The sequence below is a fragment of the Blennius ocellaris genome (genome assembly GCF_963422515.1).
Source record: "Blennius ocellaris genome assembly, chromosome: 12".
NCBI classification, from domain to species: domain Eukaryota; kingdom Metazoa; phylum Chordata; class Actinopteri; order Blenniiformes; family Blenniidae; genus Blennius; species Blennius ocellaris.
This window is the reverse complement of record NC_137661.1, coordinates 5,193,905-5,207,393: the sequence shown is the minus strand read 5'-3', so window position 1 is coordinate 5,207,393 and position 13,489 is coordinate 5,193,905. Positions and strand designations below refer to the sequence as shown.

At 41.4% G+C, this 13,489-nt stretch overlaps 1 protein-coding gene across 1 annotated transcript; it reads right to left on the bottom strand.

Annotated features, from left to right (window-relative positions):
- Nucleotides 1-938: 938 nt before the first annotated feature.
- On the bottom strand, nt 939-6,142 carry dr1 (down-regulator of transcription 1). The gene is made up of 3 exons (XM_080506846.1): nt 5,403-6,142; nt 3,600-3,763; nt 939-1,247 (listed from the first exon to the last, which is right to left on the bottom strand). The coding sequence occupies exons 1-3, from the start codon at nt 5,620-5,622 to the stop codon at nt 1,086-1,088; spliced, it is 546 nt and encodes a 181-aa protein (XP_080362972.1). The 5' UTR covers nt 5,623-6,142; the 3' UTR covers nt 939-1,085.
- Between the last annotated feature and the right edge of the window lie 7,347 nt (nt 6,143-13,489).

Below are 13,489 nucleotides of genomic sequence, written 5' to 3'. Positions count from 1 at the left end.
TTCACTCATTCTGCCTCCTTTATGACTTTGTAGATCCCCGGCTTCAGTTTATTTTGAGATCAAATAAAATCAGTTAACAGGGTATGCGTGGTGGTAAACTGGGTCAAATAATCAAAGTGTGGACGATTAAAACAAACTGAGCAGGCAACTCTGAAACATGTTTCTTTTATTGCTTATTAAGAATACAACTTTTCAGTATAAGCAATGAGAATGTACAATTAGGTGACACTGGCGACTGGTCACGTTTTGACACTGCACCCGAGGGGGGGGGTTGGAATAACAATAATCCTATTCAATTAAAAATGTCTAGTCAGCCATGACAACACCATAAGAAAAAAGAAAAAATCCTGGTTGCTCTCCATCTTTGGTTTTACAAGACAAAAAAGTATTCTTTTATAGTGTAGCTAATAACCAATACTGGAGGTGAGGAAGAATAAGCAAGGTGTACTCAAACACACTTTATTTCTCTATTTAAGAAAACTCAATAATCACAATCTCTCCAGAGAACCACTGAACAGATACATCTTTAATATAGATGACTCTTTATGTAAAAAAACACACACACACACACACACACACACACACACACACACACACACACACACACACACACACACACACACACACACACACACACACACACACACACACACACGGAACTTGCTCTCAACACCAATAGTGTGATGACACAAAAAACCTGGTGCAATAAATGTTGGAGCCAAAGCATGAACAGAGCAATCCACCCCCCCCCCCCCCCCCCCCTTACAAAAAAAAAAAATCATGGAAATTCAATGTGTCCAGTGACACATCCACAAATCTACAAATTTCAACCAAATACTGAAACATTCAGACAGGAGAGAAAAAAAAGAAAGAAGCTAAATCAGGTTTAATCACAACCACCCCCTGCGCTGCCCCCCTCCCCCCTCCATCAACCTCGTCATTGTCCTTTCCACACACGTGCACTTGAACACGCCAGTGCCGGCAGGTGAAATGCGTCCCGCGTCTGCTGGCGGCGGCGCAGCGGGGAATTTCCCGCGTCCCTCCCAAGGGGGATCCAGACAGGTGGAGTGGCGGGGGCAGAGGAATCACATGTCGTCGTCGTTGTCGTCGTCGTCGTCGTCGTCGTCCTGAAAGGAGCAGGACTGCTGGGAGGTGCTGGTGGACGGCACCGCCATCTCCACTTGTTGGGTGGCCTGTTGCATCTGCAGCCACTCCTGCTGCGCCAGCTCCGCCTGCTGCTGCCGCGCCTGCACCACACACACACACACACACACACACACACAACACACGTCACAACCTTTTTTGACCAGTGTACCCCTTGAGCTGGTTTCCATGTGAAAAGTACCCCCTCTCTCGTGTGTGATTATTCGCCTTAATGTGTACTTATATTTAACCCTTTGTCTTTCTATCTATCCAACTGCTCATTTAAATAAAACAATTATTGTGAGTGTAAAAACATACCTTTTAATGAGACACTTGCGCTTGCTTGTCTTTCATAAGTCTTTCATAATTCCTTTTTTCACTGGGCTCCCCTGTGCCTGCGTCCGAGGCGACGGTAGCAGTAGCGGTAGCTGGACGTTTACTCCTGCCTAGCCATGCATCCATGTTTACAGTCGGTATGCAGCTAGAGTTAGCTAGCTTCGCGAATTGTGCGCGCCCCCAGCAAGAACGTGAACCTTTTTTTTTTTTTTTTTTTTTTAAAGCGCGCCACTTTATAGTCTTTTCATATTATGTGCATTGTAGTGTTACAATCACTGTGGATGAACTGCTACTCATGGAAAATAAACGTATGGCCTTACTAAAATTCATGATATAATACAATATAATATAGTATAATTTTTTTTTTTTTGTGTGTGGATACTGTAGGCTAATTTATAATCTGTCTGCGTACCCCCTGCAATACCCTCGCGTACCCCTAGGGGTCCGTGTACCCCCGGTTGGGAATCACTGTTTTAGAGGGATTTTGCTCGTTTTGGGGGAAATTCTCTCATATTGAGAAGGATAAAGGTCAGATGGAATGTAAACTATTCCCTGTCAAAACATCAAGAGGAGGCGAAACATAGTTTGTACGATACAATATTCAGAAACACTGAAAATGATATAGCTAGCATTAGTGGCTGGTGTGTATTTGTCTAATAAAACCCACACACATGCATGCAGAGAACAATAAGCTGCTGGAACTTTGTGACCTGGCAACGAGGGGGGTGTTTCTGTAGGAAAGCTGCCGCGACGGCAGCTTTCCTACAGAAACACCCCCCTCGAGTACGCCATTGACCCGCAGAGCATTCAGAGAATAAGACAAGGACCTGCGAGAGGTTCGACAAGTTCATCTTTGTGCTTCTGCAGGAGAATATTTAGTTTAGAAAGATCAGATGAGAGCAAATCCCCGACAGACTTTGAGATGTTTGGTTCAAGAGGTGGCGTCCCGAGAGCAGAAGATGTAAAACAAACCAAGTTCTAAGTCTGTATTAATAATAAAAAAAAAAAAAACTTTTTGCATCTCGAATTGAATACACAGAGAAAAAACTATTCATATCCATCCATCCAGTCATCTTCTGTATCACTTTATCAAACTTGTACAGGCAACAAGAGATCAGTGATCCCTCACAAGGCAGATATTCACTTCGAGGAGCAACTTTAAAACAACAGGAACCTCAAGCGCATGTTTTTGGAAACCAGAGGATGGAGAATTTCTCTGGCAGAACAGGCAAACTCCACATAGAAAGGCCTCCATGGTTCACAACACACTGTGTTGCCAACATTTTTCATATCCAGGCTATTTGTGTTACACAGACACAAGAGAAAGCGCGTCTGCCCAACACCCCCTGATGAATGAGGTAGAAGTGTACATGGAAACCTGAACTGCAGTACCAACATTTTAACAACACACTTACACACTTGGTGATGTGCCACATTTGCCAAAGCTGAATACATTTGCCATAAATCCCAACACATTAAAATCTTAGATTTCACACTGAAACTTGTTACACTACATTTGAGGCCTGTTGACACGACGTCCAGTGAAAACGCAAAACCGCCGTTGTGCTTTGCGTGTCCATTTAAAACATGGTGTTCGGAGCCACTGGAGCTCTCAAAGTGGAGCTCTTAAAGAATGCTCCATCTCCATGGAAATGAGGGAAAACACAACTCCTCTGAGACGCTGCTGTGCATTCACGCCACGTAAATAGTTCTTCTGCACATGCTCAGTAGATGGACAACGTTTCCTCCAGAGTGTCACGACTCCCTATCCTCCTGGGACTTGGTAGTTTTATTGTCGAGTGCCACTCTCCATTATTAATGTTTATATCACATTGTTCTTGCAGGCGTGTGTGTGGTTTTAATACAAAATCAAACGGCACCTATTAGAGGCCCGGGCTACGTGCTAACCATGTCATTTTCATGTAAACGAACATCGTTTTCAAAATGTTGATGTGTAAATGCTACACGCTACTCAAGCAAAAACGATTACAAAAACATTTTCATCTGACGTCATGTAAACGGGGTCTAGAACTCGTGGTTTGTAGCGCTCCTGCTCAAAGGTCAGTTCAGGAGACCTGGTGAGGTTAGAGACTGCTCTGGTGGACGGTTTGGTTCGGTACCTTGGCAAACAGCTCCTGCTGCTGTCTGAGAAGCTCCTCCTCCGGTATGCCCAGGTTCTCCAGTCGAGAGTTGGCTTTCCTTCTCTTTAGTGCTACAGTTTTACACTCCTGCACGACTTCCTTCACGTTGGCGATGTACGATCCAAAACCGAGGCTCTCGAGTGCTGCGACAAAAGAGGAGAAGCAACAAATAGTTGCTCTGTGGGTCAAAACTACAGGAGGGAACACGACGCCGTAAGTTGCGTTTCACTCAGAAACATCCTAAAACTGAGTTTTAAATCTGTTCGATAAAGGTGATGTGATGCCTGTGATTAGTTCCAGAGCAAATCAGTCAGATATGTGATGGCGACATCGCTGCACATGCACAGAAACATAATCAGCAAAACTGTCAGTCTTGTGCATCTACATGCATATTGCACAATTTGATGAGGCGATAGATGCACAACATTGTTCAGCCCAAATATTAATTCAATTCCATTCTATATAATACAAAACACCACACTAGACTACCTAAAACTTGAACAAGGTATGAGTTGGCACAGTAGATAGCACCAATACTTGCATGCTCTTCCTGCACCAGCATTTTCTCAAGGTGTTTCAACAATCCAAAGATAAACTTGTTAGTTTACAAGATCATTGATAATCGTGGTGTCTGTGTGTGCTGTGGTGGATTGATGATTTACCCATGTTTATACCCATGCTTTAGGTCTCACATCTAATTACAATGAGGGATTTATTATTGGGTGATGAAACCCTAAACAGACTGAAGTTTGTTGGAGCAACAAGTCTAGAACATGCAGGACTCCCGGTACCAGGGTAGGACTACAAGCTGGACCTAGCTGGTATAAAACATGTATGGATGCATGGTGTGAACTTGGGCTGCAAAAAATAAAATAAAAAATGAAACAAATTGGCAAGTTTAACATAAACACAATGACAAGCATGATACAGATATCGCAAAAAAAAAAAAAATTGAGTGAGCTGTAAAAATGTATTTTTATGCACCGTGCATTCATACAGAAAAACACATTTCCATGCACAAGGACATTATCAGCACACACTTCAATGTATGTTTATGCTTCTTGCTGGGTGCACTGAGTAACTTGAAAACACAAAGTTACAACAGGTATCAGAATAGGTGAAACAAGCCGGAATTGAATGTTTAGAAAACTAAATGTATTATTCATAGTAATCGTGCACTGCATTGAGATTAGATGCTTTTACTTGCATTACCATGGTGTGAATATTGAGCAGGTTAATGAGGCCAAGTTGCAGGTACAGATCAAATACTATACAGGGTGTGCTTGTTTTTTAATTGACAGAACAATCAGTATTTGGTCTTGAGCCATACAGACTAGTGCCCAGCAGTGTGGTCCTTGCCAAGCACCAAGTTTGTTCAGAGCAGAGCTGCAGGACTGGCTCTTCATTGCTCTATGATGAGTAAAGTTCATTTCGTGCAAAGAAAGCCTGCTGGCTGAAAGGTTCGCATGCAGTCTTATTGTTTATATTCTCCACAAGCCCACATGATTATGATACCAGACATGCGACAAGCTGAAGCTTGACCCTACCTGATCCTCCATCCAATACTGGAGAAACTCCTTTTTGATTGTGGATGTCTCTGTATTGGTCTTTTTTATTTGTTTATATATGTGTATTTGTTGTTTATGAATTTAACGAGTAATCTATGCGTACCAAGTAACGGATGTGTAACTTTCTGGACACCAGGAGGAATAGTTGTCCCTAAACATCCTCGGTTTGAAGCAGGCAGCAGGTGCAGCCACACGCCCACTGTGCAACACTCACCACTAATGACATGCTCCGGAGAAATGGTCTTCTTATCGGACTTGTTGCATATCTCGTTGGCCTCCGACGACACCAGATGGATGAACTCCGTGCAGCAGTTGACCACCAGCTCCCGGGCGTCGTTGGCCACCCGCACGTTCGGAAGGGTTTCTTTTATCATCTTGTTGATAGCGGCTCTCGGGATGGTGAGGTCGTCGTCGTTTCCAGAGGACGAAGCCATCGTGACAAGTGAAAGAAAAAAAAAAAGAAACCCACGCAGAGAGAGATAGAGGGAGGGAGGGAGCCGCTGGAGACTCACAGAGACGTCCGAGTCGACTCCTCCAGGGTCGATCTCAGTTTCCTCAAACTTCACCGGCTGAAGCTTGCCTGCTAACTGTGTAACCGCGAGAACAGCAGGAGAGCGAGAAACATAGAACGCGATTGGAAGAAAAAACTTTAAAGGTCCAAGTTAAAGAACCAAAAATGGAAGGAACGCGTGGGAAGGGAAACAGCCAGTGCAGTAAAAGAGGGGGGAAAGCCCGGTCAGCTACTCACCGAGCCGGCTCGTAGCGTTACCGGGAGCGTGGTGGAGGCTAGGCTAAGTTAGGCTAGGCTAACAATGAGGCGCATCCAGCGTGTGGAACTAAATGTTCCAGAGACACTGCACAACGGTGACGCCGCCGGCCGCCCTACCGTGCAGCCGCAAAGCAACCACGCATTTTACACACGGACACTTGTTTTGAATCTTAACATGTAGGGGAAACACCAGCTTCAGTTTGTCCGACTACAACGACAAATGGACGAAGAAGAAAATAAAACCGGGCCATTCGTTGGTACATTAAAATGCGTTTGAAGCACACAAGTAAGCAGGTACCGCCACCTGGTGTTCGCACAGAGACACTGACGGAAGGACACGGGAGTCGTTTATTTTGAGAAGCCGTCAGTGAAGAATCCAAAATGGCCGACAATATGTCCGCTTCCTGATGACCGCCGCCATCTTGTTTTGCCATTTTGATCCGAATCACCACCCCAGCGCCACTGTTGGTGGGAGGCAGTAGTACATGCAATATGGCTGCTTCCTGTGGATCGCCGCGTTATTTTGTTCCGACGCACAATTACAACGTCACTGTCGATGGGAAGCAAGAGTACATGATCCGCAGAAAATAATGCTTTGAACAAAAATATAATGGAGGTTTCATTATCAACCTCTATGCATCTTCTTAAAAAAATGCTGAATCACTTTTCAACTACATAAATGATCTGATTCTCGTAAACAAAGAAAACTTTACAAATGTTGAAGAGGATGGTACGGAATCAAATTTTGAACAATTTAATTCAATGTATAATCATAAAAACAGCCTCTGATCTCCAGGCTCAGATGGAATAACTATACAAAAATTTCTGAAAAGAAATTAAACGTTGCTATTTGAGGCAATAATGAATTACTGGTAAGGAATTATTGACAATGAAATGAGGCAGAATTATTTCAGCCATCCTGAATAAGCTTTCCTTCTATTTGTCATGTTTCCTTACCTTCAGGACAACATAGTGTCTCATCTAACCCCACTCTTCTCTATTCTAAATACTGCATTACATTTACATTTCACATCACTGCGCCTCTTATTTTATATCCCACACTGTTGCTGAGCCACGTAGCAAAGGTTTATTCTGTATACACTTGCTGTGGACATGATTGATGAAGTTGTCCAACTCTCTCTGAACCTATTTCAGCAAGACACTGCAGCTGGAACCACATCTGTAGAGTTCAGCTACTAAACTGATCTGCTGCTTCATTCATGCAGTGACAATGTGTGGTGCATTAAGCAAAACTAACTACAAGAATGGAGAGTAACTGTAGTTACTTCAGCAGTAAAGGAGTAAATTTCCATGACAAACCTTCAAAAAGTACCTCTGACAACTTTAAAAGAATAAAACATCCATGGATCATGTCATTGTTCTTTATTTTATACACAGGCACAGGTGACTTTGATAGAAAAAACTCATATGAGCAAGTGTGGAAAGGAAAAAGTCCCTCTAACAGGAAGACCCTTTGGAGAAACCAGTCAGAGGTGGCGTCTTTTCTGCTGACCTGTTGAGGGGAGAGGACAGTATCTCTTCTGACAGACAGACAGATAGATAGATAGATAGATAGATAGATAGATAGATAGATAGATAGATAGATAGATAGATAGATAGATAGATAGATAGATAGATAGATAGATAAGAGAGAGATCCACTCTGAAAGCTCCGCCTCCATTCTACTTTTAGAAAACCGAGGAACCTCCAGTAAACCAACACTCTGAGAACCAAAAGTAAAGGTAAAGATTCCAATAGATAAGACGGTTATGAGCAGCAGCAGCGCAGCTACACTCAGGTGAAAACAGAAGTTATAAGCTTACTACACCATCACCAGATGCATTCAGACTCTTGTTCATCATGTCCGGTTGGTTAGTCTGTGAGAGTGTTAGAGCTTTCTCCCACTGGCTATGATGACCTCTGCCTCAAACCTTGTGTGACCTTAGCCCATCAGGATGTTGATGATGATCTGAAAAACATTGACAAGCTGCATGTAGACAGGTTTCAAAAGACACAAAATATTGACCACTCGACTTCTATGATGTCCTCCATTTGATTGATCATCTTACTTCTGGAAGTATAACATCAAAAACATAACTGATGAGTCCCTCTTCTTGGTTCCTGTGACCTCCTCCATCTCTTCCAGTAGCTCCAACATCTGTTACAATACAGAGAAATAAAAGTAAACAAATCAAGCTTATGTTACGTAAAAACTCTCAAACTTGATTGAAGAGATGTTTTCTGACCTGCTGGTCACTGAAACAACATCTTCATGATGACGTGCTGCTGGAGGGCAGGTGATGCAGACGACATCTTCCAGAGGTTCATTCTGTCTAAACGGATGCTCACCTCCATGAGATCATCATGAAGCTCTGAAGACAAAGAGCAAAGAGAGAAGAGAGAACATAAGAGAATAGAACCACTAACAGCACAGTTTGTTTCACTCATCTTGATCTACCCTATGGAAAACACAGTGAGGATCCCTCACCTCCTTCAACAGCCTCAATGATCCTGCAGAGAAAAATATGTTGTGAAAACCAATGAAAAGACGCAGCAGAAAAGTTACACTTTGATTAAAGTCAAAACTGTCTGGGAATTATTGTTTCTGTGATTTAAACAATATTAATCAGCCAAGATGCAGAATCAGTTGATATTTTACTTTGACAATATAATCATCAAACTACTGTTGATGATTAAAACCTCTTTATGAAAGTAGTGATCTCATATAAAGACACAACATCAACACAAAGAGTGCAGAATAAATATCTCACCAAGTGGTTCAGTCATTTCTGCCATACGACACACATCTATTGAATAACTGTACAAACTATTGTTGTAGTACCTTGTGCTCTCATTCGTGGTGTTACATCCACAGCTGGATGACTCCTCCAGATGTTTGTGGGATTTTAAGGCACAACCAACATGCAGCCAGCCTTTGCAAAGTTTGCACTGCATTCATTCCAGCATTTCTGTGCCTGGATTAAAAAAATCCTGCAAAACAAGAGATGTATTCACATTATTGTTGTTTTATTTTATTTAAAATATAAGATTTGCTCTGAAAAAAGAACAAGTCAATCATCATCATTTATATTTGTTATAACTTTCTGTTCACTTTACTGTGTTGATTTCACTGCAGTGTTTACATTATTTAACTTTTTATACTTCTCTTAACTTCTCATATTCATAGCCTGTATATATGTTACCTCAATCATTTCTATTTTTAGTGTGTGAAATTATTTTTTAAATGCAGATGTGAAGAGAAATGCAATTTCAATTCTCTATATGTGTGGCACAGACATAAACATTTAACTTTATTGACAAACATCTAAATGATTTGTTGCACTATGTTATCCATTTGATTTGAAAATTTCTCTCATAACCTTTAATAACTTTCTCATGTGAATGCACTGATAAAAAGTTTCATCCCAGATACATGCTTCCTATTAAGAGGCCTGATTATAATAAATTAATTATTAGTCACATTTTAGTGACCGAGGATGAATAGTAATGTAATTTTACACATAAAGACACATGGTGACACAAAGTGAATATATATATATATATATATATATATATATATATATATATATATATATATATATATATATACACAGCATCTATCTGGGATAAAAACACAGCAGCAAGCTCATTGTATACATCCATTAATACAGAATGATATGATTACTGGTGCAGTTCAATGTCGGCACATTCTTAGTTCTTAACACACCGAAAGTTACTGGAGAAAGTTTTCACAAGACAAGAAATGACACTTAATACACCAAAACAAGGCATGTAGATAGAAAGAGCAACTTAAACTTTCATTGCTCCTAACTTAACCACAAAACTCCTCCTACTCTCATTAACACTGATAAACTGCTGCTTCTTATTAGAGCAGGCTGATCGTTTCTATATAGACAACAAGGCAAATCTTTACCTTATGAGATGACAATCCTCCTTCTGTTGAGATATGAAAGACTGGAAAAAAAGAAACGATAAATGTGCGTCTTTTCAGCGAATGACTTCTATTTGGCGTCATATCCGGCGAGTGGGTCCCGCTACGCCACTTCTCAAGTGTTCATGTCGTCTACGTACCTTCCTGCATGCTCGATCAGAACGTAACTAACTGTGGGTCGGCCTCCGTAAACGTAATTCCCTACGTTTTCAGTCCTATTGACCTTATTCCGCACCGCCCACTTTTACTTCTGTCCCTCACTTCCGTTTGAAACGCACTTCCGGTTACAGCGAAATCGCATTCATTTCTACGGAGAACTACTGGGAAGACTTGCATCTAAAATATCATATAAGGTGGCTATTTTGCGTGAAATGTGCTATGATCATGTACACCAACAAGTAAACGATGCATTGCTTCTGTTGATAGTTTGAAAACGACTTTGAGGTGTTTATAGAGCCCGTTTGCCGGTCAGATGGCATCCCTTCTGTGTGCTCAGTACGGAGCTCCTCTTCACTGAGGAGAGCAAAGAGCAACAATCTGGAGGATTCTTAAGTGTGGAAACACAATATTCCATATAGAGCTGACTTTATTACAGACTACAGTCTAAATCAGAGTGTGTCCAGTGCTACATGCTGTCATTTTAGTGCCGCAGCGCGGAGTTGGCAGTGTTTACAAGACGACAGGCTAACGTTGCTAACTAGTTAGCTTCCAGCCGGTCTAGTGATTCTTAAGCCGCGTCTTGCTTAGGAAATTAAGGCATCTCTTAAACAAACCCAGCGACTAAAAACTACCAAAAACTTGCTTTGTAAAGATATGCAGCATGTCCATGTCGGGAAATATTTAGCTGCTGCAGGAACAGAAATAACCATAAAGCTATTTGCTATTAGCAGACACAACAAAATCAATATGAAATAGCAGATTAATACAAAAAGGCCAATCGAGTAGCAGGGTTAGGGTTAGATTTTAATTAATGCTCACTACCATCACCTTGGGCCCAGACATTTGATGCTGATAATGTAGTCTAGTCTATTCTAAAACTGAGAACAGTAAAGCATGAATGTAAAAACTAAAGTACAGCTACTTTATCTCTTATTATACTTTCTGTTGCACCAATAGTCTGTTATATTGTATTTCCATTTGTAAAACTTTGTTTTTCTGACTCTGCTAATTACTTGTCTTTCACTGTCTGTCACAGAAACATGGAGAGAACGACATGGGAAGAGACCACACATGCACTGAGGAGCTCAGGAGGAATTTTAATGTACAAATAAACAAATAAACAAAGCCTACACTGGCCTACTTCTCCTCCATGATGTCTTACCACAGCGATGTAATCTTGCTGACTTGTGACTGTGCTTTAAATTGGAAACAATTAAACAGACTGGTATCGCAAATCAAGTAGCGCGGCGCTAAACCGGAAGTGTGATTACGCGCATGGCGCCGCCCACGCAAACTTCCGGAATAAGGTCAATACGTCCCTTCCTGTATGTCACTTATGTGAACATCACTTCCTGTGCGTCATTTTGCGTCATTTCCGGTCACGCTTCGGCCTTGCTCGATTTCAAGATGGCGGCGACCTGTAAATAAGTATGGCGGCGCCATCTTGGATTTCCCCACTGACATCGCTTGTTTCTTTTTCGTTACATTCAACAAGAAAAGTCAGTTTTTTTGACCGGGTTTGGTAGAACATCTCGCTTCTCTTGGATCAGCTCACTGGAATTTGATTCTTTTGGTCAAGAACACTAAAAAAAGTTGGTTCATTTTGTTTCAGTTCAGTAAAAAGAGTTTGTTCTTTTTGACTGACTATAAAGAGCTGATTATTTTGGCTCGGCCCCCCAAAAAATAGTTGGTACTTTTTGGCTCGGGTCACTAAAAATAATGGTTTCTTTCTTTTTTGCTTGAATTAAATGATTCAAGATACTTTTTCACTATTAGTGGCACTTTATTCATACTTTAGAATGATTACAGGTACTTCATTCATACTTTATTACTTTTTCTGGTACTATATTGATCATTCTTAACTATACTCAACAAAAATATAAACGCAACACTTTTGTTTTTGCTCCCGTTTTTCATGAGATGGACTTAAAGATCTAAAATTCATTCCAGATACACAATATTACCATTTCTCTCAAACATTGTTCACAAATCTGTCTAAATGTGTGATAGATATACGACAGCGTGCACCAGTTCCCACTAATATCCAGCAACTTGGCACAGCCATTGAAGAGGAGTGGACCAACATTCCACAGGCCACAATTGACAATCTGATAAACTCTATGCGAAGAAGATGTGTTGCACTGCATGAGGCAAATGGTGGTCACACCAGATACTGACTGGTTCTGAGTCCCCAGACCCCCAAAAAGCAAAAAAATTCACATTTCAGAGTGGCCTTTTATTGTGGACAGTCTAAGGCACACCTGTGCACTAGTCATGGTGTCAGATCAGCATCTTGATGTGGCACACCTGTGAGGTGGGAAAGCAGAAGTGCTCACAGCAAAGCAGAAGTGCTCACTATCACACATTTAGACAGATTTGTGAACAATGTTTGAGAGAAATGGTAATATTGTGTATCTGGAATGAATTTTTGATCTTTTAGTCCATCTCATGGAAAATGGGAGCAAAAACAAAAGTGTTGCGTTTCTATTTTTGTTGAGTGTATTATTGATACTTTATTGGTACTTTTTCTACTACTACTTGTACTTCATTGATACTTTTTAGCTGTTACTGGGACTTTAATGATACTTTATCTATTAGTGGTACTTTATTTATAGTTTATTAAACTATTACTGAGACAATATTGCTACTTTTTACCACTCATACCATGACATTAATTGCTACATTTATCTAATACCGTTCATGTATTGCTACGTTTTACTATTATTGGTACTTTATTGATACATGTTTCACTACTACTAATACTTTTTTGATACTTTTCTACTACTAGTGGTACTTTATTAATTCTGTTACTACCTACTGTCACTTCAGTTGTAATATTACGGGTACTTTATTCATACTCTTTAATTCTTACTGTTATTATTACACATACATCTTATCCTCTCTCCCTCTCAGACACACTCATACACACAATGACTATTACTATTTCAAATTACTTAATAGCTAATACTTAATACCGGATGCCCCCCGGACGCCTCCCTGGGGAGGTGTTCCGGGCATGTCCCTCTGGTAGGAGGCCTCGGGGCAGACCCAGGACACGCTGGAGGGACTATGTCTCTCGGCCGGCCTGGGAACGCCTTGGGGTGCCACCGGAGGAGCTGGAGGAAGTGTCTGGGGTGAGGGAAGTCTGGGCAACTCTGCTCAGACTGCTGCCTCCGCGACCCGGCCCCGGATAAGCGGCAGACAATGGATGGATGGATGGATTACTTAAGAGGCAGCAGAGAGGGAGTTACATCCAGCAGGTGGAGTGACAGCTTGGGAACAGACAGTGTCTTTGGGCCTAAGCTCTTAAATGAGCTTGGGTCCACAGAATGCAGCAGCTTCTCTGCATCTCTTTGAATCCAGGATTACGGTGTAAACACCTTACACAACACAAACACAATGTGTCTTGGCTTATGGGCAA